At 47.3% G+C, this 24,671-nt stretch overlaps 1 protein-coding gene across 5 annotated transcripts in view; it reads left to right on the top strand.

Moving 5' to 3' along the window:
• Positions 1 to 23,505, top strand: part of Fbxo16 (F-box protein 16) — a 57,114-nt gene extending 33,609 nt beyond the window's left edge. The window contains exons 7-9 of one of the 5 annotated variants that reach the window (XM_076545222.1): positions 1,622 to 1,724; positions 18,749 to 18,951; positions 21,546 to 23,505. In XM_076545222.1, coding sequence (XP_076401337.1) covers positions 1,622 to 1,724; positions 18,749 to 18,919 — 274 coding nt within the window. In that variant the 3' untranslated portion in view covers positions 18,920 to 18,951; positions 21,546 to 23,505. Of the gene's footprint in view, positions 1 to 1,621; positions 1,725 to 17,757; positions 17,851 to 17,907; positions 17,934 to 18,748; positions 19,028 to 21,545 lie in introns of those variants that run through there. The other 4 variants (XM_016007246.3, XM_076545223.1, XM_042285050.2 and 1 more) reach the window with 4 other exon arrangements.
• The last annotated feature ends 1,166 nt before the right edge of the window (positions 23,506 to 24,671 follow it).

The raw sequence follows: 24,671 nt of genomic DNA on the forward strand, positions 1-24,671 counted from the left end.
ATAGCCTGAAAAATCGCCTAGACGTTCCACACACAAAACTCACCATTTTCTAATACAACTTTAGGAACAAAAGTAGGCAGCAGACTGGACTTTCCTGTGGGCCATAGATTGATGGCCTCTGCCTTCTCCTAGCATGTGTGATAGCAAACAAGTGTTAATACTAACATACACATGATTACTGAAAATAACTTCAGATTTCCTGGACTGTACTTTTATCTTTAGAAGATACCCTACTAAGAATATTTAGATAGAAGCTGGGTGGTGGTGGTGCATGCCTTTAATCCCAGCACTTGGAGGCAGGGGCAGGCAGATCTCAGTGAGTTTGAGGCCAGCCTGGTCTACAAAGCAAGTTCCAGAACAGCCAGTCAGGACTGTTACACAGAGAAACCCTGTCTTGGGGTTAAAAAGAAAAAAAAAAAAAAAGCAACAACAACAACCAAAGAATATTCAGGTAGACTGGGCATAGTGGTGTGCACCTTTAATCCCAACACTCGGGAGGCAGAGGGACAGGCAATCTCTGTTAGTTTGGAGTCAGTGTGGTCTACATAGTGAGTTCCAGGACAGCCTGGACTATCTAAAAAAAAAAACAGAAAAGACAGAGTATCCAGATAAATAACAACATTAAAGGCCCAAGGAAAAACTGCTTTGTGTGTGGCAGTACCACCAGCTGTATGGATGAGATCAAACTTGTTTCATTTGCTCTGTTATTTCCTCTCTTTCGTCCCAGCTTATTCTCTGGAGAACATTTTCTACGGTTCCAAAGTCAAGTGCACAACACAAGGTTATGTTTGGGGGAGTCTAGCTTTTGCCCCCAGGTCTCCATATTGTTTCTGGGGGATTCATATGGGAATCCCTCCTATAAATAACGGTTTTTCAAATTTTTGTATCATTCTTCCTTTTTAAAAAGTCTGAAGAACTGGATATGGTGGTGCCTGCCTGTGATCCAAGCTCAGGAGTCAGAGAGAGGCAGGATGATCAGCTGGAGTTTTGAGGCATCCTGGTCTACATAGCAAGTTTCAGGAGCAGTCAGCAAGGGTTGTATAGTAGGTCTCTAGTCTAACAAATAGAAAGTACAGGAGCTATTGTTCTTGCAGAGGACCTGAGTTAAGTTCCTAGCCCCCAAAACGGCAGTTCATAATTGCCTGTAACTCTAGTTCTAGGAGATCTGACGCCCTCTTCTGGCCTCCACAGGCACTGCTTATATATACATGTAGGCAAAACACAAACACCTAAAATAAAAATTACGTTTTTAAAAGTACTGGCAAATAGCAGACATGTTATGCTTTTAGATGTCTCCTTCTGAGATAAATGGCAGCATACAATATATTCGCCTCTCTTTACCTGGTTTTCTTTTTATGTGTCATTGTATCCTGGGGCTCACGCTACAGTGGTCTATAGAACTATTCTGACTTCCTTTTCACAGCTCATAGCTCACCACTGTGTTCCTGTGCCAGGGCTGATTGAACTGGCTCTCTGTAGACAGACATTTGACTCATTTCCAGTGGAGTGCAGGTCTTTGAATCACAGGACCATCAGAAGTCGAATGAAAAAATAACTATGTGAGCTGCTGAAGACTTAAAATGATCAGTTATAATTTTCCCATCACTTTGCAATTTTGCAGAAGAAGAAAAAGAAACGAAGTGACCCCAGACTTCAAGCGGCAGTTGCGAGATAAGAAAAACAGGCTTGAGGAGAAAGCCAGGCTCAGGAAAGCACAGTCACTGGTAAGTCCGCTTCCGAAACACTCCCCCCATAACTGGTGGAAATTACCCTGATCCCTAATCCTATTTGTGAAATTGAATTTGTTTGCTAAATCAGAATCATCAAGTGGTTGTTTAAACCTTGGTCTCTGGGGCTAGAGATGTAGCTCAGTTGCTAGAGCGATTGGCAGCGTACAGGAAGCCCTGACTTCCATCCCCAGTACAGCAAAAACCTCACAGTGGGGAATGCCTGTGATCTCAGCTCTTGGGAGACAGAGGCGGGAGGATTATAAGTTCCTGGTCATCTTTGGCTACACAGCAAGCTCAAAGCCAGCCTGGGCTACAAATAAAGAAATGAATGAATAAATAAATAAATAAGTAGATAGGTAGATAGATAGATAGATAGATAGATAGATAGATAGATAGATAGATAGATAAATGGGTGGATGGAGTAACCCCCCCAAAAAAACTGAATTAAGAATTTTTCTGTCTCCAGTTAAAAAGTAGTTAATCAGCAACATAATAATATCAGTAATTGTGACTAGGGAACACAATTATTTTGTAGCAGATTTTCCCAAATTGTAATTTGGACCACGGGGGATCCCCTTTTCATCACATTATGAGAGGTTTTGGAGCAAGTAGGAAGGAGTTCGGGTAGGGTTAAAAGTGCATGTAATGAGAACTGAGAAGCCGAGGACACACTCCAGGAAAATTAATAGAGAATGGATGTCAATTGACAGGATAATCTGCACCCACTTGGGAGTAAATCTCTTCCACAGCTCTGCTTGAGAACCTGTTACTTTCTGCTGAAATGTATTTTCGAGTGTTATATTTAAAAAAAAAAAAAAACCAAGAGAGTGAGAGATAAGCTTCTTAAAATAGACCCGCCTGTGTGCTGAAGACCAGTTCTGCACTGGAGGAGGCTTCTTGTAGATATGTACAGCCTGTGAAGCTTGGATCTGGACCAAAGCCATAAAGCTGTCCATGAATCGGCTGATTGAAAAGATAGACAGACAGACAGACAGACAGATAGATAGATATTGAAAGATGATAGAGATAGAGAGATGATAGATAGATAGTTGCATAGATACATAGATAGGTGGATAGATAGATAGATAGATAGATAGATAGATAGATAGATAGATAGATAGATAGATAGATAGATATTGCACAGGCCATTATGAGGCATCCTGCCTGGTCCATCTCACTAAGAGTGAGGAGGAGGAGGAGGAGGAGGAGGAGGAGGAGGAGGAGGAGGAGGAGGAGGAAAGCAGCCAAACAGAATCTGAGCCAGATGTAGTGGCCCACTCCTGAATTCCAACATTCAGGAAGCTGAGGCAGGAGGACAGCTGTGTGTCTGAGACTGGACTCAAAATACCAGAGAGACAGAGATAGGGGAGAAGGAGAGAGAGGGGAGAAAATATGAATCTGAAGATAAGAGTTGGTGGCAATGTATACTTAGAAATTATCAATGCAATTGTATGTTTCTCCTGTTTAAAAAAGCACAAAAATCCGTGGCTTTTGACATTAACTACCTATCTAACACTAGCAGAGATTTCTTAAAGTATTCATTAGAATTCAAAAGTGGGGGCTGGAGAGATGGCTCAGCGGTTAAGAGCTCTAGCTGCTCTTCCAGAAGACCTGGGTTCAATTCCCAGCACCAACATGACAGCTCACAACTGTCTGTAACTCCAGTTCCAGAGGATCTGACACCCTCACACAGACATACATGCAGGCGAAACACCAATGTACATAAAATAAAAATAATAAATTAAAAAAAATTCAAAAGTGGAAGGATGGAGATGTAACTCAGCTGGTGGAGTGCTTACCGAGCAGGCATGAAGTCCTGGGTTCAATCCTCAGCACTGCACAACCTGGCCATGCTAGCTTACACCTATAATCCCAGTACTGGGAGGTGGAGGCAGGAGGATCAGAACTTCAAGGTTATCCTTAGCTACATAGCAAGTTCAAGTCCAGCCTGAGCTATGTGAGACCCTGTGCCAAAACAAACAAACAAACAAACAAACAAGAAACCCAACCCAAACAAACAAAATGAAGACATTAGAAAGTGGTTAGGTGCTGGACAGTGGTGGTGGCGCACACCTTTAATCCCAGCACTGGGAGGCAGAGCGGGCAGAGCCAGGAGGATCTCTGTGAGTTCGAGGCCAGCCTGGTCTACAGAGCGAGATCCAAGACAGGCACCAAAGCTACACAGAGAAATCCTGTCTCGAAAAACCAAAACCCAAAAACCAAACAAACAAAAAAAGTGGTTAGGTACAGTGATACACCCTGTAATCCCAGCACTGGGGAGGTAAAACACTACCTCAAAAGCCTAGGTAAAATACATAAATAATAAACCATGAAGAAGTTCTGCTAGTTAGGGCTAAGAGGGAAATCCAGATAAATTAATGATAGAGAACAATTAGCTATTGCTAAACACATGATTATTATATCTACTTGTTTTGGTTTTGTAAGAATGCTAATTATAATTACTACGTACATTTGGTAGTTTTGATAAAGAACATGGAGTATAATTAAACCCCGACCAGAACTATGCTGTGGTCTTTGACTCATGCCTTTGGATATGCTGGCCTGTGACAAGCCTGGCGGCTGGGTAGCAGTTCAGGACCCCTCTCCACAGAGTGGCAGTTTGCACTCGGTCTGGGTCACAGGCCCGGGAAGGAAAAGGCCATGCTGGTGATGTAGGACTCTTGTGACAATGAAGAAATGCTGGGGGAGCCTAGAGAGGGGAGGGAGTGGCATGGAGATATTCCCCCTCCATAGGGGGACACACGTGACCGCACCCCAGATGACTCCGATGAGGGACTTTGATAGAAAGTTCCAGGATCCTTTCAACAGGTTTATGGGGGGCAGGGGAGAAACAGGTGGGTGTTGTAGTTGGGGGAGCCTGTGCTAACTAAACAGCTGACAATGGCAGGCCTCCTTCCCCTAACCAGAGGGCTATCTGAGACTACGATCATTGAAGGCGTGTTGTTCCTCTCCTGCGGGAGAGGGGTACGTGGTAGTTGGAGAAGGTAAAGTGTGGAATGGAAAGATTTGGGGAAGAAGGAAGAAGAAAGAATACAAGGGATATTGCGTAGGCCTGCCAGGGAGACTAGCTTCCCTTCTGCCTGTCACTCCAGGGAGCAAGCTGAGATGGGGCTCTGTCTGAAGAGAAACGTCCCCAGGGCATCAGCTTCTAATTTGCACAGGGAGCGCTGTGAGCTTGCCCAATTCCTGCCTAACCGGTGTGAGTTTGGAAGTCGGCTTTTTCTTGTGTTCTCACGTGTACTACAGAGATCTCAGGGGCTGCCCGAGACATAGCCAATGAGGGACTGCCTGAGACGCAGCCAATGAGGGACTGCCTGAGACGCAGCCAATGAGGGACTGCCTGAGACGTAGCCCATTCCCTAACCACTTTTTGGTGTGAACATTTGTTAGGAGATGGGAATCAAGCTTAGATCTGGTTGAGGATGCTTTGAAATTTCCAAGACTTCTTGGAAAACTTTCAGACATATCAAGAAATCCCCATTACTATTAGTAGTGACAATATTCCATATCAAACAGATCAGGCTGAAAAGCACAAACGCCATAATGCCCTCATCTTATTTAAACTTCAAGGATTTCCCAGTCTGCCAGTCTGGTATCAACACACACACACACACACACACACACACACACACACACACACACACACACACACACATCTTTTTTTTCCTCTTCTTCCACATCTTAACAGCTGACCTCCAAAATCCATATAGGGAAAGAGGGAGCTGTCCCCTTGCAGGGAGGCCTTGGTGAGTTTGTAGAGAGGAACAGCACACCAGGAGCACCGTGTTGGACACCTGGATGCCAAGGAGGGGCAGCCTAAGCCTACAGTTCTTGAGATCAGGGGAAGAATCTCCTTTGTCACTTCTGTCTGGGAAAGGGGAGGGGAGAGGGGAGGGGAGGGGAACAGAGGGGAAGGCAAGGAAGGATGGAGGCAGAGAGTGGAAGGTGAAAGGAGAAAGAGAGGGAAGTTGAGATGGGTCGTGGAGGTCATCAGGACATGAGTGACCCCCTCATCCCATTTCAAGGATGTTTGCTGCTATGGGGTGTAAACCTCCTTCCATCTCTGTGGTAAATTCTATTCATTTTATACATACAAATAAGATCTTGCAAGTCTCGAAGTCCAAGAAAACAAAAGCCTCCTGGACCTGAACTCAGAGGAGCAGAGATGACATCTTTAAAAAAAATGCTTTTTGAGATGTTATTTATTTTAATGTTTGTGTGTTTTGCCTGTGTTCCACATTGTGCAGTGTCCACAGGGGCCAGAAGAGGGCCTCGGAGCGTCTGGAGCTGGAGTTACAGGTGGTTGTTAACTGTGTGGGACTCGAACCTGGGTTCTCTGAAGAGCAGCCAGTGCTCTTAACCACTGAGCCATCTCTCTAGCCGCTCCTCCACAAACCCTCACAAACCCCCAGCTGACACCTCGTTTTGATCTCTCCTTCCCACCAGGGTCGAGTATAAAACACGCACACACCCCTTTGTCTCCGTTGGACTTTTCCTTGGAAGTTGGTCCTTGCTTTTCAGGTCCTGTCTGGGCTGGGCTATCAGAAAGCTGTTGAGCCTTTAATTACCCGCTTATTCTCTCTAATTGCCTTAGATAAGACCCGCTGCTAATTCCAGCCTCCAGAAGGCAATTACCTTCCTCACCTCTTTTCAGGATCACTTTACTCTTAGTATCCTGGCTTTTTTTTTTTTTAATGTTTCTTTGAGCATTCTCTTTTTGCCTTGCTGAATCAGGTGGGAGGAAAAAAAAAAAGAAAAAAGAAATGTACTCTAAAGGGATTCTGGGATGGTGTGGAAGAAAGAATGGAACAGCCCAGGGTCCAGTTTCAACTCTAACAGTCAATCTCCTGGAGTTTACGTCTTCCCATGTCTACAATGGGAACTCACATGACAACATTGTTAAAGAATATTCTAGGATAGAGGGTAGGGAGATAATTCTTGGGTGCTTGCCTTGAAATGAGGACCTCAGTTCAATCCCTAGAACCCATGGGGCAGAGATGGGGTGGGAAGAGCCAGGGGTGGTGGTGTGTGTTTGCCTGGGTAGGCAAAGATGAGCGGATGCTTGGTGCTCCCTGGCTAGCCAGCATGGCCTAGTTGCTGAATCCTCGGCCAGTGAGAGACCCTGTCTTGAAAAAGCCAGGTAGGAAAAAACCACCTGAGGAACCACACCGGCGATTATCCCGGCCCCCACCAGCAAATGCATATGGGTGCATACCCACAACATTCCAGGCTGAATCCTGACTCTAAGGGTCCTCTGGGATTCTACTGAATGTGTCCATGCTTCTCTTTTCCCTTTTCTGGAGGCCACAACTGTGATTAAAGTGACAATTAGATAGAATACCAAAGATAAGCCATTCCATTTGTGAATCCAAATTTTAAGCCAATAATTCTCATTTACTCTCTCATCTTTTTCTTTGAACTTGGGAAAAATATGATTCACTAAGAATGAAGACGTACAAAAGAGAATTCAAAGTGGTTTCCTCGCTGGCAGTCTTCAATAACTGTTTTCAAATTCTGGCAAACTCTCCCTGTTTTTTTGTTTTGTTTTGTGTTGTTTTTTTAATGATATTTATTTGGCTTGGATTTGCAAAGTTACCCATTTCCACTGTACAGACCTCCAAGTCTTCTATGGTTGGTATTGAGATTAAAGGCGTGTGTCTTTAATGTTGGCTGTATCCTTGGACACACAGAGATCTACCTAGCTCTGCCTCCCAAGTGTTGGGATTAAAGGTGTGCACCACCACCGCCCAGCTTTCGCTATGGCTTGCTAATAGCTCTGACCCCCAGGCAACTTTATTTATTAACATACAAATCCTATTTCAGTACAAATAAAATATCACTATAGTTATTGGCACATAAATGTAAGGTATAAATCAAGGACCATGTTAGTCTCTTTCACTGTTGTTGTGATAAAATAGTCTCACAAAGGTAATTTAAGGAAGAATGGATTTATTTGGCTCACCATTCCAGGTTACAGTCCATCATGGCAGAGCTCACAGCATTTAGTGGTTTTCGTAGCCCAATGTTTCAAAGCCTTCCATATTCCTCCTACAAAACAATTCCAAAGGCCTAAGAGCCACAGGATCAGGTTTACACAGCAGCAAAACACATCTTGATACTGATTTCTGTCTTTTTTTTTTCCAAGACAGGGTTTCTCTGTGTAGCTTTGGAGTCTGTCCTGGAACTCGCTCTGTAGCTCATGCTGGCCTTGAACTCACAGAGATCCACCTGCCTCTGTCTCTGTCTGAGTACTAGGACCAAAGGCATGTGCCGACACGCCCAGCCTGTCTTTGTTTCTTTTTCTGATGTTGTGATAAAATACTCTGACCAAAGCAACTTGGGGTGGAGGGTGTTATTTAGCCAGCAGTTCTGGGTTACGGTTCTTCATGGGGAAATCAAGGCCCCAGGAACTTGAAACAGCTGGTTACATTGTATCCACTGTCAAGAGCAGAAAGCAATAAGTGAATGAGAGCATGCTAGCACTCAGCTTACCCTCCCCATTCTATACAGTCCAGCATTCCCTGATTGGAATGGCCCCACCCAGAGTCAAGATTCGTCTTCCCACTTTAATTAAGACAATTCCTCACAGTTAGACTCAGAGACCCAGGTCCCAGGTGACTCTAGATTTTGTCCAGTTGACAACTAACACAAACACCTACTATAGTAGCAGCAGCTCCTACACCTCCATTGCACACCATCTTTCTTGTTCACTTTGCTAAGAACAGAGTAGGACTCAGATAGCCTAGGCTCAGTGCCCAGTATCACTATTTTAGTAGCTTGGAAATTTAACCCAGGGCACTGAAGCTCTCTGGGGACTATTTCCTCTTCTGGAAAAATGGAGACAGGTAACAGGACTGATACAGGGCTGGGAGGAGGTGAGACATTTAGCTCCAAGTGGGCACCGGCCAGTAGTTGCCAGTCATGGTAATATGCACGTCACACCCCTACTCTGAAAAGCCCAGATCTGAAATGCTCTGTGTCCTCATTTTGTTTCTGTTTGCTGTATACTATACCCTGACATTAAGCAGCTTAAGGGAGGAACGGTTTATTTGGCTCACAATTCCCGGTTACAGTCCATCATTGCAGTAAAGCCAAGGCAGAAATGAGAAGCAGCTAGTCATATCCACAGTCAGAGAGGATGGAAGCACGCATGCTTGTTGGTGCTCAGAACCTCTCTACACTTACATGGGCCAGAACCCAAAAGCAATGCCACCCACTGTCATTTTTGTTTTGTTTTGTTTTTTGTTTTTTCAGGCTTGGTCTTTCCACATCAATGAAGGCAATAAAAACAGGCCCCTGTAGACATGTCCATGGGTCAACCTGATCCGGACAGTCTCTCACTGAGACCCTTTTCCCAGGTGATTTCAGATTGTGTCAAGTTGACAACTAAACTAAACATCACACTTTCGGAGTGACACCAGGGAGAATTCTATACCTGACCTCCCAGCGCAGGTCACAGTAAAAAAATTAAAGTGCATGGAAAATATCTCATAAACTCGCCTTTGGGATACATGTATAAGGTATATAAAAAGACATCAATGAATTCCCTTGGTGGAGTCAGAGCCCATCCCTAAGGTAGCTCATCACCCATATGCAATATTGCAAAACCAAATACTTCTGCTCCCAAGCATTTCAGATGACGATGACTGTACTGGCAGCTGCAGTTAAATACGCTTCTCACCTGGGACCACAAAGCAGGTGTGAGAGACAGCTGCCGAGGATCAGACAGAGGAGGAACTGGAGGAGAGACCAGCCTTGCAGCCAGAGGGTGGTGGCCAGGGACTCCAAACAGTGGCAGGAATGTTCAGGCTATCCCCATCTTCCCCAGGTTTCCTTTCCTCTTCGCTCCGCCTTCTGAAGTGGGCGGGGCTGTATTCAGTCATGTGATGTGCTTGCCTTGCCTCCATGAGGCTGTGGGTTCAATCCCCAGTGCCACCTAAACTGAGTTTGGGGGCCACATCTGTAATCCCAACAGTCAGGGGATGGAGAGAGGAGAATCAGGAGTTTAGTGTCAACCTTGACTCCATGAGTTCAAGGCCAGCCTGGGCTAGAAGCCCTGTCTCAAAATAAAGTAAAAGTGAAGTGATGCCGGGCGGTGGTGGCACACGCCTTTAATCCCAGCACTCGGGAGGCAGAGTCAGGCGGATCTCTGTGAGTTCGAGGCCAGCCTGGACTACCAAGCGAGTTCCAGGAAAGGCGCAAAGCTACACAGAGAAACCCTGTCTCAAAAAACCAAAAAAAAAAAAAAAAAAAAAAAAAAAAAAAAAAAAAAGTGAAGTGCAAGCCATATGTTTTCTGTGTCCATGTGGCCTTTGCCCCACTGTGTGTTTGGATATATCTGTATCTATATTATGTGTCTATGTATGTTCCCTGCACTGGCTTCTTGGCATTCACACGCTTCACTCCGACCTTCCAAACCGAAGCACGAGGTGCACTGAATACACCACTGCCGGTTTTGGCTGTCAGTGTTGATGCCTAAAAGGACAAGCCTGGGCCAGGCAGTAGTAGCGCAGGCCTTTGATCCCAGCACTCCGGAGGCAGAGGCAGGTGGATCTCTGTGAGTTCAAGGCCAGCCTGGTCTACAGAGTGAGTTCCAGGACAGGCACCAAAACTACACAGAGAAACCCTGTCTCGAAAAACCAAAAAATAAAAGAATAAAAAATAAATCAGAGGACAAGCCTGGGGACCCCGTCTAGAGCCTTCATTTCTCCTGTACTGCTAGGGGAGCTCACTGCACGTCCCCTCCCGTTGCCTCCCTTATCACACTAGATATGATGAACGGCCTTGGCATTTCCCGCTCAAGGGGCTTCCTGCTTCTCTGTCACCAAACATTTAGACAGATGCCAAATGGTTATTTAAACCAAAACAAAGTAGCATCCACTTCGGATCCACCAGAAAAGAACTCTGCTCGTGAATTATATGTTATTATTATATGCGTATCTATGATGACAGGTTTGAATCACTGCTGCCACAGTGTTAACTATATGTGACTGTAGATAGTGGAAGGAATGCATATGTGTGTGCATCTGTGTTTGTGTAGTTTGTGTATGTATGTGTGTATTTGTGTACACAGGTATGTGCATGTGTATATGTATATGTATGTGAATACGTGTGTATATGTGCATGTGTATATATGTATGCATGTATACATGTATATGTGTGAATGTGTGTGTATATGTATATTGTATGTATGTGTGCTCGTGTATGTATATGTATGTACGTTCCGGCTATACCCCGGTTTCCTTTCCTCTTTGCTTTGCTCTGTGAAGTGGGCAGCTGTGGCTCAGTCACTCATGTGCTTGCCTAGCGTTCATGAAGCATTCATACATGTGTATGTATGTATATGTATTGTGTTAATGAATGTGTATATGTTTGTATTTATATATATGTATGTATATGTATGTTTGTGTGTATGCATGTATGTGGCTTTGTGTATGTGTGTATATTGTGTGTATTATGAATTTTGAGAATTTGTGTGTTTATGTTTGTATATGTGTATTTATGTGTATGCACATGTATTACACATGTGTATGTAAATGTGTATTTGTATATGTATGTGTATATTATGTATTTGTGTATGTATTTGTGTGTGTATGTATGTGTGTGTGTCTGTGAGTATGTGCATATATGTGTCTAGCTTGTCTGTGTGTGTCTGTATATGTCTGTGTGTATGTGTATATATCTTGTCTATATGTATATGTATACATGTGTATATATCTTGTCTATCTTGTGTATGCCTATGTGTCTGTGTGTGTATCTGTGTATGTCTGTGTATATGTGTCTGTGTGTATATATCTTGTCTGTGCGTGTGTGCGTGTGTGCGTGTGTGTGTGTGTGTGTGTGTGTATGCGTGTGTGTGTGTGTGTGTGTGTGTGTGTGTGTATCATTTGGTAATATGAGGCTTCACTGAAAATCTGGAAGACAGTGTGCTGAGATATGGCTCTTGTGAAGCAGGAGTCAGCATGCCGATGTCTGGATTGTATGGCCCATGCATGTTTTGCAACATGTCTGCTTTATTTCACCTACTTGGATGGCCAAGTGGCACAGACTTGGAGTCTTGGGTTAAAATTTCAAAACTCTGGCTAAGTTGCCTCATCTTCCTCCGCAGCTGACGGTTGCCTCAAGATAACCAGACAAAGGCGTGCTTGAGGCATGTTCAGGTGGTGCTGATGGTTTCTTCCTAACACGTCCTGTCTCCCCCAGACACAGGGCGGGAAGAGGACCCCCTCTCATGGTGCTGACCAAAGCAGGGTCCTGCGCAGAGCAGAGACAGGACAGGGGTCTTCCTTACAGAAGAGCAAGGAGGGCGGCCCAGCCATCACCCCTCAGGGATCCTGCCCCAGAAGGACCTCCTCCTCAGTGAGGATTCTTCCCTCCATGAGCTTTCATCTCCACGGATGGTCACCACTGATGATCATCCCGGTTTACGTGACTCAACACAAAAAACCTTCTGCTTTTATGATTTCCGAATAATAATTATCCACATTTAGACACAGAATTACCTATGACCCTGAACTAGGAGTCATGGTACAATATGGAAGGGATATAATTCCCAAACACTGAAGCGGGTGGAGATGCCTTCTGCAAAGTGAAGATCTGCCATGTCCCCGCTGTCCCTCTGACACAGAATCTCATTCCTGGCCTCGAACCAATGAACTCCAGTGATTTTCCTGCTTCACCTTCCTGAGCAGTCAGGACTGCAGACGCAGGCCTGTGCTCGGCTCTGCCTCTCTCTTTACTTTCTGCCCCCCCCCCCCCCCCCCCCCCCCCCCCCCGCCACACACACACATTACAGAAGTGCTGGTGAACAAATGAACGTCTGATTCCAGGTACTTACACTGGTGGCTGCTGGCTTTCTGGAAGAGCTCCTAGGACACCTTACGTACTATGCTTAGCGCTGTGTTTCCTCGTTCTCCGTACTCACTAAGTGCTGTCACTCTCCTCATGGGTCCCTGGGCTTCTCTGATGGTGGTGTTCGTATGGCTGATCATTTCCAGGTGGCTGCACATACATGAAAATTTTTTTTAAAAGAATAGCTACAGGATAAAAAAATGTGGGTCTGTGGACCGACTTATTCATACAGGCTGTCTCTTGCTTGTCGCTTTTCGAGGGCACTGTTATTTCTTGGGTCTGTCAGCTTCAGCAGCCTCTGGGTCCTCTCACGCACTTTCCCAGCATCCAGCCTAGCACCAGCATTTTCTGTGTTATTTCAGAGTCTCCTTGCTGCGGCCATTGCTGTGCAGTAAAAGGAGACACTAGGAGGGGTCTCGTCAATTCAACAAGTGTTTTGCAGGGATTAGACGAGGCACTAGGGACACCACTAGGATAAGACTCAGTTCCTGCCCTCGGGAGGCTCATAGGCTAGAGGGGAAAGACTCCCAACTAGGGAAGAAATAACTAGGTATCCGGGGTAGGTCATTGTACCAGTCAGTATTCATTCACTGAGGCTGGAAACTCAGCAGACATTGTAGGGTTGAGGAACTCGTGGGTCTCCCAGTGAACCATTCAGAGGAGGCCTGAACAGAAGAGCCAGACTCAAGGGGAAGAGCAGATGGAGAAGCAGATCCAGCCATGATGATGTAGCCACCAGCTGCCCAGGAAGTAGGCCAATTCCAGCGAGTCCGTGTTGAAAGCCTGGACTTTACAGCAGCTGTGGTCAGCTGCCCAAGAAGGGGCCCATTCACCATTCCATTGTGAGTGGGGGATGGGCTGGTGAAGTGCCAGGTTAGCTGAGGAGCTGTTGGCATTGGTGGCTGCTGGGGTGGGATGGGGGAACAGGAGTCATTCATTTTTCCTCAGTGCTGTGGCCTCTGGTGAGTTACCCCTGTTCAGTAAACACTCATTAAACTCATTAGAGGAGTTATAATAATAAAAAATTTAAAAGCCACAAAAGTAGGAGAAGAAAGGGTCCAGGGGAAGTAGGAGGGGGTTAGAGAGGGCAATAGGGGGTGAATATGATCAAAATAAATTACATGCATTGTGAGTTATCAAGAGAGAGGAACAATGACTAACCCTGTGGTTTTGTGCTGACATGTGTGTGGCATGTGCACTTGTGTTCCCGTGGGCAACGCTTGTGTTTTCTGTGTGCATTTGTACCTGTATTTATCGTGAACATTGTGAATGCACACAGTATCTTTAGAAGGCTATAAAGCAACAGATAACCTTGGTTGGCCTTGTAAGAGGGAAGAGAGGGGATGAATGGAGGGATCTCATTGAGCCCTTTCTCATCTTTTGAGTGTTAAATTATGCAGAAATGTAGCCTATGCAAACAATGAAGAAGTTCTTTTTTTTTTTTTAAAGAAAGGGGAAACAAAATCTCAGAGGCCCACTTGGAGATGCCTGTTAAAGAAGAAGCTTCATGGAGGAGGGAGGGTTAGTTCAAACAGATTCGACCTAAGGTGCTCAGGGATCAAATGAGCCACGTGAAATCAGGACTTCCGTCACCTTCCTAAAATTGTCCTTGTTGCTAAGTTTATGTCTGAGAAGGTAGACACTTCAGGGGTCTCAGGGGGAGGTAGCCAAGATCAGTAGGAAGGAAAAGGCTTGGGGAGCCCTGGGCTTGGGATGAGGGGCGTTTCTAGTTATTTCAACCACAGTCAGATGTTGCAAACCAAGATCCAGCACTCTAAGGTTTTTATTCTTTTATTTATCTTCCCTGTTTTTCTCTTAAATTTTGTGGCTCATGCCTGTAATCCCCTGAGAGGCTGAGGCAGGAGGATTGCTATGAGTTTGAGACTAGCCTACGCTATGTTGCTAAGTTCCATGCTAGCCCGGGCTACAGTGTATATGACTGTGCCTCTAAGACACACACACACACACACACACACACACACACACACACACACACACACACAGCCTCAGCAAAAAGCAGATATTAAAGTCTTAAACTGGGTCTGGGGAGATGGCTCCATTGGTAAAATGTCCTTGCAGACATAAGGACCTGAGTCTGATCCTCCATACCTATGTAAGGTGTGTTTGTGGGGGAAGCTGGTCGTAGCGGTGGACTCTTTAATCCCAGAGCCGGGAGGATGGAGACAAGCCGACCTTGGGGGCTTCCCGGCCTCTCTCACTAGGCAAGTTCTAGGCCACTGAGAGACCTTGTCTCAGAAAACCGAGATGTGTGGCACCTGAGAAATGACCCTGGAGGTTGTGCATCCACATACCTGCATGCACACACGTGTGCACACAAAGGCATGCACACCAGCACACCTATGTGAACCTACACACACACAAACACACACACACACACACACACACACACACACACACACACACACACACACACACACACACACACACACAACCAAAGCAGACCAAAAACAAAACAAAAAAACCCAAAACAAAACAAAAAGTGGGTCTTAAACTGAAGGAACCAGGACAAGAGAGAACACATAAGAAAACCAGCTTCCCAGAACTGCTCTCTGCAAGAAAGAGAAAGCCCACAGTCTGGACCATGGTGACAGCTACTGTGGAGAACAAGGCAGGGGCGCTCCCGGGACCTGCCCCCGTGAAGAAGGAGAGTGGCGAAGAGCCTGCCCAGGCCTGTGGCTGCCCCGGGCTCAGGAGCAAAGGGTTCCTCAAATTCAGTGACAGATAAGCAGGGCTCGGTAATAGGATTAAACTGCAAGTGTTACAGGTGACGGGGACGAGCCCATTCTTGTTATCGTGAGAGCCGGCCTCGTCCTCATCCAGCAGGCAGAGCTTTGCCTGTACTGTTCCCGACAGGGCACAAAGGAACACTCCAGTTTGTTCTCTTGCCCTGGGTGGATCTGCAGACTGCTGGAAACAATGGCTCTATCCTTGGTTGGTTGGTTGCTCTTTGTGGTGTTGAGGGTTGGACCCAGGGCCTCCCATGTGCTAGGCAAGTGTTCTACCATTGAGCTGTGTCCCCAGCTCTCTTTTTATTTTTCATTTTGAGACAAGGTTTAGTTAAGTTGCCCAGGCTGACCTAGAACTCTTTATGTAGCCTAGGTTGGCTTTGAACTAAGGATCTTGGATCATGAGCAGACTAATCGGAATCTTAAGACAGTACTGAAAATGTCAGACGGGAGAAGGTTATATGCTCTCATCCCCCTGCTCCCACTTTTAACGTTGACCTTTTGACCCTTTGAATGTAGCCACTTGCTACTTTTCTGGGGTGGGGAGGGAATCACCATCCAATATGTTCTGCACCTCTGTAGACAGCCCCTGGGGAACCAGTGAAGTACAGGACCCCAGCTTTGCAGGCAGGGAGACCAAGACTCACAGAGATAAATACTGATGTGCAAGAGTAAGCAGTCAAGGCGAAGGTAGGGGACTCAGTAATGTTCTAGGATCCCACTGATGGAGGAACCCCAGAAAGTGAAAGCGTTCAAGATAGGCAGGCTTGCTGGGCAGTGGTGGCACACGCCTTTAATCCCAGCACTTGGGAGGCAGAGCCAGGTGGATCTCTGTGAGTTCGAGGCCAGCCTGGGTTACAGAGTGAGTTCCAGGACAGGCACCAAAACTACACATAGAAACCCTGTCTTGAAAAAACAAAACAAAATGATAGGCAGGCTTGTGCACACCTGTAATCCCAGCATTTGAGAGGCAGAAACAGGAGGATTGCTGTAAGTTCAAGGCCAGCTTGGGCTATACAGAGAAATGTTAGTCCCAAAACACAATGACAGGGCTGAGGAGATGGCTCGGTCAGTAGAATGTTCTCTGTGAAAGCATGGGGACCTGCGTTTGATACCCAGCCAGTGCCAAATAAAAGTTGACAGTGGTGGCTGGCCTGTGTCTGCAATCCTAGTGTGGTGGTCTGAAAGAAAATGGCCCCCAAAGGTAGTGACACTATTGGGAGGTGTGACTTAGTTAGAGTGGGTGTGGCCTTGTTGGAGGAAGTGTGTCACTGTGGAGGTGGGCTTTGAGGTCTCAAATATGCTTAAGCCACATCCAATGTCTCAGGTCACTTCCCGTTGCCTGCAAATCAAGATGTAGGACTCCTTCTCCAGCACCATGTCTGCCTGCACGCCACCGTGTCACACCGTGATGATAATGGACTGAACCTCTGAAACTGTAAACCCCCCAATTAAATGGTTTTTCCTTTCTAAGAGTTGCCGTGCTTGTGGCAATAGGAACCCTAACGAAGACATTCATCCTACCCATAACCCCAGCTCTGGGGAGACAGACGTGGGTGGTGCTTCCTGGCCAGCTAGTCTAGCTGAATCAGCAAGCTCCAGGCCAACAAGAGACCATGCCTCAGACATCAAGGTGGAGAACAATTGAGGAAAATAGCTGAGGTCGACTTCTGGCCTCCACATGGACATGTGTGTGAACACATATATAATCCATTCGAATCTCCAGGTGTGGTCATGCACGCCTGTAATCCCAGCACTCGGGAGGCAGAGGCAGGAGGATCAAGAGTTCAAAGTGGCCAACCTGGCCTATATATGAGACCTTGTCTCAACAACAACAACAAAAAAAGACATTCAAGCCTCTAGGAGAAGGTGGACCTTGAAGGATGAGTTAGCTGTAAGGAATTCAGGCAGGTCAGAGATGTGGAGCAGGACCATTCTACATGATTCGTCCTTGAGGGACAGTGAAGGGACAAGTTAGCTGGAGGGGGACAGCAAGTCACACCAATCACTGGCTTCTGAGTCAATGAAAATTAGAGTGAGATTTTTCCAAGATTCAGAAGAAGCCTGCACACATCTGCCAGGGTGTAACATGGATTCGTGATGCCACAGTGATCTGCCAGGATTGGGGGTGGGGGTGGGGCTTCGGCCACTGGAATTGTCTTTCATCATTGTGCAATTGGAGCCAAGGGAGAGGCACACTATTTACCATTTGTTTGTTTGTTTGTTTGGAGTCAGGTAGTCTAGGACTGTGTAGCTCAGGCTGGCCTTGACCTTTCGGCAGCCCTCCTCCCTCTAAATTCAGACAGCCAGGATTATAGATGTATATTATCATGCTTAGCTCTAGGGCAAACTTTTTAAGTTTAATTTATTGAGATTGGGTCTTACTATGTTGACCAGTCTGGCTTCAGATCCACAGAAACGTACCTGCTTCTGCTTCCCGAGTGCCTGCCTTCAAAGGCTGACTTTATAAAGCACTTCACTCTTTATGGCCTCAAGCTGAGATGGTCTTATCTTCTTACTCTTTGTTCCTCCCTCTTCCATTTCCTGCACACCGCCAGATGTCAAGGAGAGATCTGTGGTCACTGTGAGTTGGGGTTGGGTTGTCAACCTGGGCCATTTGCCTTGTTCCCCAGGGTGCATGCATATGAGTAGAGTGAAAGGCAGGGGGGCCGTGCTGGTGTTCCCTGGTCTAAGATGCAGAGGTCTCTGGAGCCAGCTGTGACACTGTGCCGTGTGACTGTGGGCTGCAGCTGTCATGCCTGTTTCTCCTCCGTTTCATTGGCTGGTAAAATGGAGATGGTGAATACCCCTCCCCTCCCCTCCCTCCCTCCCTCCCTTTCTATCTCATCATTTTCTTGAGGATCAAATAAAATGTGGCGGGGACTGGGGAGATAGCTTAGTCTATAAAGTAAGTGTTTGTCTTATGAGCATGAGGACCTGAATTTGACCCCCAGCACCCGGGTAAAAAGCAAGGTATGGTAGTGTGTACTTATCAGCTCAGCACTGAGGAGGTCAAGACAGGCAGATCCCTGGGGCTCACTGGCTAGCCAGCCTAGCTTAACTGACGAGCCCCAGACTACTGAGAGAACCTGTCTCAAAAAACCAAGGAGGGTGACTCTTGAAGAATGAACTCAGCGCCCTCGTGTGTGTGTGTGTGTGTGTGTGTGTGTGTGTGTGTGTGTGTGTGTGTGTGTGTGTGTGCTATTTTGAGGGTGAAGATTTACTGGTTATATAGTTCAGTCTATGAAATCTGCATGGGAGTGATGCAGGAAATTTTAGAAATCCTCATCTGCCTCATGACTGCATTACATTGCATCATATCATTACAAGAAGTTTAATTGTATGACCTCCTTAGACGCTTTAATAGCCTTCCTTCTAATGGTACTTTTTCTTCCCTAGATGTCCCTGAGTTCCCATCCAACAGTTCCAGTTCGTCTCGCCTGGCCTCTTCATCTGCCAGCGGGACCCTCAGATCCTGAAGCAGCAGCTACGATTCTCATGGAGCACTTTCCGAAACACCCTGGGCTTCAGTCATCCCCCTCAGGGGCGCCAGAGTTGAAGCTGACTTAAGGATGGGAAAGGACTTTTCTAGAAATGGCAAGGTATTCTTCACAGATGAGAGTTGGATTCCAGCTAGTCCTCCATTAAACTCTTTTGGTTTAAGTACCTTGTTGTGAGTGGTCCTGTGGGTCTACTGTATCTCAAGACAAGAGAATGAATGGCAGAAATGGCAACAAGTGCCAATAGATAGGTTGGGTTTGATGAAGGGATGTCTAATGGTCTCATGGGTAATACTGGGCAAGTCAGGGTCCCAGAAGAAAATGACACCCCCAAGCCTCCTTGAGTAGTTGGCAAAGGAGATGCTTAGAATGTTGTAGCACAGAGAGAGACAACACAGGTTTCGACAACAGAAATGTGTTTGCTCACAGTCTGAACACCGGAAGTCCGAGATGATATGTCAGCAGGTAATGCCAAGGTCTCCTCTCTCCACTGGCCATCTTCTCCCTGTCTTCACGTGACCCTCTTCCTCTAGGTCCTGTTGGACCATTCCAATGGCTCACTTAACCCCATTCATCTCTGTCTCCAAATGCAGGCTCATTCTAAGACACTGGGAGTTGGGAGTTCAGCATGCGGATCTGTAGGGGGCATGGTTCAACCAGTAACACATGCTGTGGGCAGGATTAGGAGACTCGAGATAGGATGCTATTGAGGGGGCAGCGGTGAGACCCTTTATCATCCTTTGGGCCAAAGAGACCAAGGGAGAAGGGAGATTAGAAGTCTTGGAATCCAGCTTCTGCTGTGGCCTTGGAAGAGAGGCTGGCAGACAGGATGTGTTCGAGGTGCAGAGGAATGCAGGGAAGGAGGCGGCCGATACTCAATCTTCTCTCTTAACACCCTTCCACCCTCCTGGCAAACCCCATCTGAAAGTAGAGGCAAAGATCCTTGTGGTTCAGCCCTTAGCTGCCAGCCTCCTGAGGCAAGAGAGCAGAGTTGGCAAGGCTGAGCAGAAAGTCTGGGTAGGTCGATGGAAAATAGCCAGTACCATGGAGGAAAAGAATACAGGTCTGGGACCAGTGAGATCTCAGCCGGTGAAAGCATTTCCTGTACAAGCCTCATGACCTAAGTTCAGTCCTTGGAACCCACGGTGGAAGGAGAGAACTGACTCTTAAAAGGTGTCCTCTGGCCTCCGCACACATCAGCCCCCTACCCGCCACCAACCCAACAATAGAATACATGTCTGGAGAAGTTACAATTGGCATCTAAGCAATTTAAAAGAGCTTTGGAGTAACTAAAAAATGAAACAAAGTTGCTTAGCCACAAAGACTTGAGTGCTACTGTAACAGGCCCCCAGCCCTTAACACAACCACGCCATGTTAAAGGCACCATTCCCATCTTAAAACCCAGCACACAGCCCCCCCCCATGCCTGCCGCCATGGAAACAAAGACCTAATCCATCCAAGACCTAGTTCATAGTTCCAGAAAAGTCCTTAAATGTGCTGACCTTGATTTCTGGCTTCTGTAGTTCTGCTTCTCACTAACTGAAGTGTGACAACCAGGACGTGGTTTTTTTGCATGAAAGACAAAAAGAGCTGTTAAAGCTCAGGGCTACATGATTTGGGCAAGTTCCCTATGCAGCCGCCAGCCAGCAATAATGACTTTCTTTTTTGGCTTTACGAGTGTCCGTGTGGTCATCTCTGGTGGACTTACCTCACAACACTGCCTTCTACAGTAAAACCACCTACCCATGTGCCCATCTCAGTGTCCTAGAAACTGCTGTTCTGGGATGCAAAGTTACCTAAGGAAGACAAAACAGAAAAACAGGGTTTGCTGTTGAGTTGAGTATGAAGTAGCCCTCCAAGAGGCTCATGCACTGACCGTGTGGTCCTCAGGTGGGAAGTGATTGCATCATTAGGGTCTGACGTCCTGGGTGAGTTAATTCATTGAGGAGTTTATACCAAATGTGCTTTTAGGAGGTGGGGACCGGTTGGAGGGAGTAGGTCCCAGAGGTCGTACTTTGAAGGGTCCGTCTTGTCCTTGGCCCCTTCCTGTCCTGCTCTCTGCCCTGTTTGCTACAAGGGGAGCAGCTTCGGCTTTCCCCATGCTATTCTCCCTTGCCATGCATGGGCCCAGAATCAGGGCAGCCAAGTGGCCAGGGACTGGAACCCTGATGCCAGCAGTCAAAATAAGCCCTTCCTCTGTAAGCTGTTTATTTTAGATGTGTTGTGCAGAATTGAAGGGAATGGCAAACACGGCCATCCATTGTGATGCCAGACAATTCTTTACACACACACACACACACACACACACACACACGCACACGCACACGCACACGCACACGCACACGCACACATGATTTAGAACACGATTTAAAACACGATTTGACCCAGACTGATGGTACAGAATGAAGTGGTGTGTGGTGTGTGTCCCAATGATGGGTAGGGACTTGCGGGGTGGTGGTGGCTCACACCTTTAATCCCAGCACTCAGGAGGCAGAGTCAGGCGGATCTCTGTGAGTTCAAGGCCAGCCTGGTCTACAGAGTGAGATCCAGGACAGGCACCAAAACTACACAGAGAAACCCTATCTCAAAACAACAACAACAACAACAAACAAACAAACAAACAATCACCTCATTTGTGCCACCTAGGGTGCCACGAAAGCATCATTCCACATTGAGATCTTGTGTCTCTCCCCTAGGAAAAGTGTCCTCTTCCTGGATCCTGTGTCCTCATGGTCAGCCCCCAGCAGCCATGAGCAGATGGAGACGCTGCGTGGTCTGCAGCTGCGCCTGCCTCTCTCTTTTTCCCAGGGAACCTTTTAATCGTGACAGAAGCCAGTTAGACTCTGGGCCTGTTTGAATGGGCCAGGCTGGAGTCTGCCGCTATTCCCTTCTGGAATATGAACCAGAATTGTCTGGACCGAGAACTATCAAGGTGAAGAAGGGCTTACCTATACCAGCCACTGCATGTTGTCTGTGGCTATCTTTCAGCCATTTATTCCCGCCTGTCAACTACCCCAGACTTACTACAGTGAGCGGTTGATTATTTTCTTCATGAACCTGAAGTTTGGGCAGGGCTCTGTGTGGAGAACTTGCCTCTGCTCCCTTACGAAGCCCTTGGCCCTCCCAATAGAGGCGTGAAAGATCTGTTTCCAAGATGGCGGAGGGCGCTGGCTGCCAATTTGGTGTGGGCCGTCTACTAGGGGCCCCGTGAGGGCTGAAGGCAGATCCTTTGTTCTCTTCACAGGGCCTGGGGTTCTGGAGCATGGGGGTGAGCCAGGTGGGCCTGAGTCACCTTTGAGGTTCCAGTCACGGAGGTTCATAGTCTCACTTCTGTTTAGTTGGCCAGACGGTTGTTCCATTTTGGAAAAGGGGACACAGACTCTGGGGGGGGGGGTTGGCAAGGCTCTGGACGAACATACTGGCTTCTAGGACACCCACAAACACCACAATGGACCTTGTAGAGGTGTCCTATGTGCAAAGAACCCACTGTTTTCATATGCAATATTCCAAATAGCCCCCCCATTTATTTCTGTTGTTCTACCTGTATTTGAGACAGTCTCATGTATCCCAGGCTGGCCTTGAACTTACTATGTAGCTGAGGATGATCTTGAACTACTGATCTTTCTATCTCCACCTCTTGATGCTGAAATTACTGGCGTGGTGGACTACCACGATCAGTTTGTGAGACACTGGGATCAAACCCAGAGCTTTGTGAGTACTGGCTAAGCACTCTACCAATTTCTTAAAGTCCCTTGCTCCTCCCACTTATTATCTCTGTAGGTACTGGGGATTGAACCCAAGATCTCATACACAAGCTGGGACCAGGGAGCTATGTCCCCAGCCTTTCCCATACATTAAATCATTTCTAAATGACTGTAATTCCTAACACAATGTGAGTAGTTGTTATACTGTGGTCTTTGTATGGTGATTAAAAAGGACAGCAAGGATGCTCAATACGGATACAACCATGGCTGCATGCTACATGTGTGTCAGTAATATTGTGATAACTTTTCCTAGCATTTGTGTGTGTGTGTGTGTGTGTGTGTGTGTGTGTGTGTGTGGTTGGTAGAGCCTGAGAACGCAGAACCTGTAGATGCAGGTTGTGATTGTAAGAAATAAACCTGTTCGTTCTTAGGCTAAGGAGCCCAAGAAGCTGAGGAGATGAGAGAGCAGCCGTTGCAATGCAGGGCTCCTTGAACAGAGGGCCTTGAACAGAGCTCGAAGAGAGGACAAATAAACCACTCTGCGAGGAGCTGCAGAAGGGATGCCCAAGCAGAAAGCCAGGGGCCCGATCAATAGAAGGGGCGGTGGGGGATATGCCAGGGGGATCGTTTCTGAGCTAGAAACGAGACAATGGAATAGCCAGAGACCCGGGGCGAAACCAGGCGGTCAGTCACCGTGGTGTGCCCAGGCCTGTCTCGGCTTTGGTACTCAAGGCCCACATCCAAGGGGCTGGGATATGTAGCTTAGTGTGAGCAAGTGTGAGCCCTGGGTATGATTGCCAGCACCTCCAGAGCAAAGGGAAGGAGGAAGGGGGAAGGAACGGAGAAGGAGAGGAAGAAGGAAAGGAGTCGGGGGCGGGGGGTATAAAGGAGGATAAGGAGGAGATGAAGAAAAGGCTGGGGAAGAAGAGGAGGAGGAGAGGGGGGAGAAGAGAAAGAGGAGGAAAAGAAGGAAAAGGAGGAGGAAATGAAAAAACAAAGAAACAAAAACCGGAAGCATTTCCAGGAACCCCTCAGTCACCATGGGTCATTCTGGAGACTGGACCGTCCGTGAAGGCAGGAGCCCACCGGAATTGGTCTCAGCAGCCATGAGGTTGGGGAGAGAGCTGGAAAATTAGTCAAGGGTCCAAACAGGAAACTGAGCCCTGCCAGGAAGCCAAGGCGTCACCCTAGGTACTGAATCGATAAGGAATAAATAGGAAAGTGACCTGGGGAGACTTTGCGTGTTGAGGGCTCTGGTACCTGGGTACCTGGGGAGAGGCGCCGGGCGGAAGACTGCCCGTCCCAGAGCCCCTGCCTGTCTCCAGAGAGGACGGTGAGGAGCTGAACTGCAGTGGTGGGAGGGAACCAGAGGAGACAGACTCGGCAACAGCCGGACTTAGAGATACAAAGGTTGGTGAGAGAGACTCTCTGTGCCTGGCATGGGCGATTGGAAAAGTCTGGGGAAGTAATGAGGGTGGTTTGGAAAGGCCTTCCCACACCACCCTGCCCTGGAATGCAAACAAACAGTTCCTTCCCCTGCTGCCTGTGTTGCTTTGACCGGCCTGGTGCTGGGCATGCAACATTGTTGGACATTCCAGGGACAAGGGAAGCCTGTGAGAACTCCAGGGTAAGCGGGAGGTTCTTCTGGGGCCTGAGGGGGAAGCTACAGACTTCAGAAGCCACTTGCCTACTCACCCCTTGTAGCTTCCACAAGACCCTTAGCGAGCGGGAGGGAGGCAGGGAGGGAGGGAAGGGCTGGCGCCCTCACGTCACAGAGGGGAAATTTAGGATGGAGGAGCACGACCAAGCAATGACTGAATCAGCAGGCTTGGGATGGGACTACCATGGGTTTGACTCCAAAGGACGGCTCTCCCACCGCACAGTCGCCCCGGAGCCACAAGCACCTCCTTGAGTGGATATGTCCTCACTTCTCCTGTCGTGGCTCCGGTCCATCCTCATTCTGTATTTGCGCTGGAAAGAGGGTCTTTCTAGAATAGAGAGTGAGTGGAGAAGATGCTAGCAGGAGACGGGAAGGTTAGGGGTGGTGTTCCCATGGGCTCCCGGAGAGCCGCTGAAGGCTGCTGGCAAGCATGGAATTAGCTGGGCATGGAGGTGCAC

Source organism: Peromyscus maniculatus, chromosome 9 (genome assembly GCF_049852395.1).
Source record: "Peromyscus maniculatus bairdii isolate BWxNUB_F1_BW_parent chromosome 9, HU_Pman_BW_mat_3.1, whole genome shotgun sequence".
Classification (NCBI taxonomy): Eukaryota; Metazoa; Chordata; class Mammalia; order Rodentia; family Cricetidae; genus Peromyscus; species Peromyscus maniculatus.